The 2,695-nt window shown below is 31.9% G+C and overlaps 1 protein-coding gene across 1 annotated transcript in view; it reads left to right on the top strand.

Annotated features, from left to right (window-relative positions):
• Nucleotides 1-330: 330 nt before the first annotated feature.
• Nucleotides 331-2,695, top strand: part of med6 (mediator complex subunit 6) — a gene marked incomplete in the record, with an annotated part of 10,566 nt that continues 8,201 nt past the window's right edge. The window contains 2 exon segments of the mRNA XM_014031511.1: nucleotides 331-417; nucleotides 2,063-2,222. Coding sequence (XP_013886965.1) covers nucleotides 396-417; nucleotides 2,063-2,222 — 182 coding nt within the window.

The following is a 2,695-nucleotide window of genomic DNA, read 5'->3' as shown; positions in this document are numbered from 1 at the left end:
CCATACTGATAATCGGTTTGAACTGCAGGAGATGTCTACATGCCTAAATGCACTGAGTTGCCGCCATGTGATTGGCTGATTAGAAATTAAGTGTTAACGAGCAGTTGGACAGGTGTACCTAATAAAGTGGCCGGTGAGTGTATATCCCTGACCTAGACTTTTGGATGGTCTGGACCACAATGTATTGCAAAAATACTGTCTTTAAGCATGTGTATTAGGCCTAACTATAAATAAACAATAGAAAGTGTAAAAGTTAAAATTTTAAGTGTATAATTTAGTAAATGTTTTACTTGTTTTGTATATAAAAACACTGCATACTATTTCGTTGTGACGTCATTAAGCTGCGACGCTGGGCTTGTGAAGACGTAATATTTCAGAGACCGTTTGTTTACATCATGGCGTCGGTAGATTTCAGAGGTAAGACAATCTTCATTTTATTGTTTGTCAGGAAGTTATTTACAGCTTAGTGGCGTTGATGTTTATAAGTGAAAAAACGAACGTTATGTTAGCGGGTTTTCCCTTCGACTTGGTACAAACATACTTCTACGTTTAGCAACATTGCATTAGCAATTCAGCTAACGCAAAGAGAAAAGAATGACCGTGTCTCTGAAAAATAATAACCTTGTTATTTGTTTGCTGCTTAACGCATTATCGTCACACATTTATGTGACTTCGGTTAAAGATGTTGAAGTTGTAAATTAGTTTTAACCAACATCAGTTGTTGCAGTAACTTGATGTCCTCGTGATGCTCACTTCTGGTGGTATACTGACATTTTCATGTAATTTCTCATTTTACAAAATATGTATGTGTATTAAAAACATACGTAAATAAATTATATTAGATCTGTTCCTGTTAGTGTTACTCTGCTGCAACTTTTGTTCCAACCACTGAATAGTATTTTTTTTTTCACATGACAGAGCCCTCCCTAAAAAGAAAAACAAATAGTTAGTTAGTTAGTTAGTTAGTTAGTTAGTTAGTTAGTTAGTTAGTTAGTTAGTTAGTTAGATTAATGGGAATCTGCACTGATCATAAAAAGCAAAAGTACTAAGTGTCCTAATATGACATCTACCTGTTTATTTGTGAGAGATAGTCTGGGCATAATTTTGATCCTTTGCTCCAACAAAAGCTGCTTGAGTTTCCTGATGAAACACAAATCCTTATTTTATTTTATTTTATTATTTTATTGACAACACAACAAGTTAGGTCATGTTCATTTACATTTTAAAATTAACAAGCTGATTAATCAGCACATACTTTTTACCACAAACAAATGTGCAAATATTAATGAATACATTTTTGTAGAAACAAACTTATTTTAGACGAATAAAGGTTTATTACTAGTTATTTAAATGAACTGATTACAAGTATTACATTTTAGTGAAAAAGCTACACTTTGAATTCTCATCAAAGAACACTTGTTGAAAGTAGACAGACAATTTTTGTGATGGAAGACAATGTTTCATATTGTTAAAGGACATTCAGGGCATTGATTATCCCAAATTAAAACATTAAAACACTGTCTATACATGATCTTAGTGTCATTTGGAAATTATTTTAAATCTCTTTAATCAAAATCTTTTGTTTAATAAACTAGAATAAAAAAAAWGTTTTGTTAGCAATACCTAACTAAATTCACATCTTATATTGTAGCAGCAGATAATAGTTAGTATGCAACATTCAAATATAGTATGATCAGTATATTATACTAACAAAAAGTATCAGTACAGAATAGAAAAATGAGTTAATTTCAGACTTGTATTTAACTGAGATACTTTGCTCTGGCTTACCAAGCCAAAGAAAGCTCAAAAGAATAGACCACCTGAATTTATTGAAATTTCTTAACAAATTGATCTAGACATATTAAGGATTTAACTATTCTAATGGGATTACTGTTGGTTTATCATGTTGGGGTACTGCCTGAAACAAAAACAAATCTGGATATATAAACACAAAATGTGATGTTGATGTGTAAAAGTTGTAAATGTCCTTGAAAGAGAACGTCCTGTGTACCGCTAATCAGTTTTATGGTCATAAAAATGGTGGCTTCTTGTTGACTTACAGACAATCTTCTTGGGATCTCCTGGGTGGACAGTGGTTGGGTGCCAATTTTAAATCCTGGAAATGTTCTGGATTACTTCTCTGAGAGAAGCAACCCGTTTTACGATCGAACCTGCAATAATGAGGTAGTGAAGATGCAGCGGCTAACTCTGGAACATCTCAAGTAAGTTCATTATACAAAGGATGAAACTGTATTAGCAGTTGTATCCAATACTACGCAGATTGCACTGGTAGAACCACAGTGTTTTTTTCCTTTTATCAATACACTCACATACAGTCTGTGGAAAGATTATTAAACATACAGACTTCATATGAATGCAAATTAGTTTTGTAGAAGTACAATAATAATAATTGTAAGTAAAAATTACATTGTTCCACATACGATGAGACATTCAAGGATTAATATTTTCATCATTTGAAACTTTAGGCAACTTATGCCAACTTATGAAATTTGTTTTTGTCTAAATTACTAAAAAAGTTTTTAATCAGTTTGTTAGCATTAAARTAGGTACACGCCTAAAAGAGGCTTCCAGTTGGGTTTTTTTTTCAAAGTTTTTTTTTTATTATTTTTAACAGAAATACAAACAAAAAACAAACTAACAAAAAAAAAACCACATCCTTAAAAACCCTCCCATC

Source organism: Austrofundulus limnaeus, unplaced genomic scaffold, assembly GCF_001266775.1.
Source record: "Austrofundulus limnaeus strain Quisiro unplaced genomic scaffold, Austrofundulus_limnaeus-1.0 Scaffold1264, whole genome shotgun sequence".
In the NCBI taxonomy this organism is placed as follows: Eukaryota; Metazoa; Chordata; class Actinopteri; order Cyprinodontiformes; family Rivulidae; genus Austrofundulus; species Austrofundulus limnaeus.
This window is presented reverse-complemented; position numbering and strand designations above follow the sequence as displayed.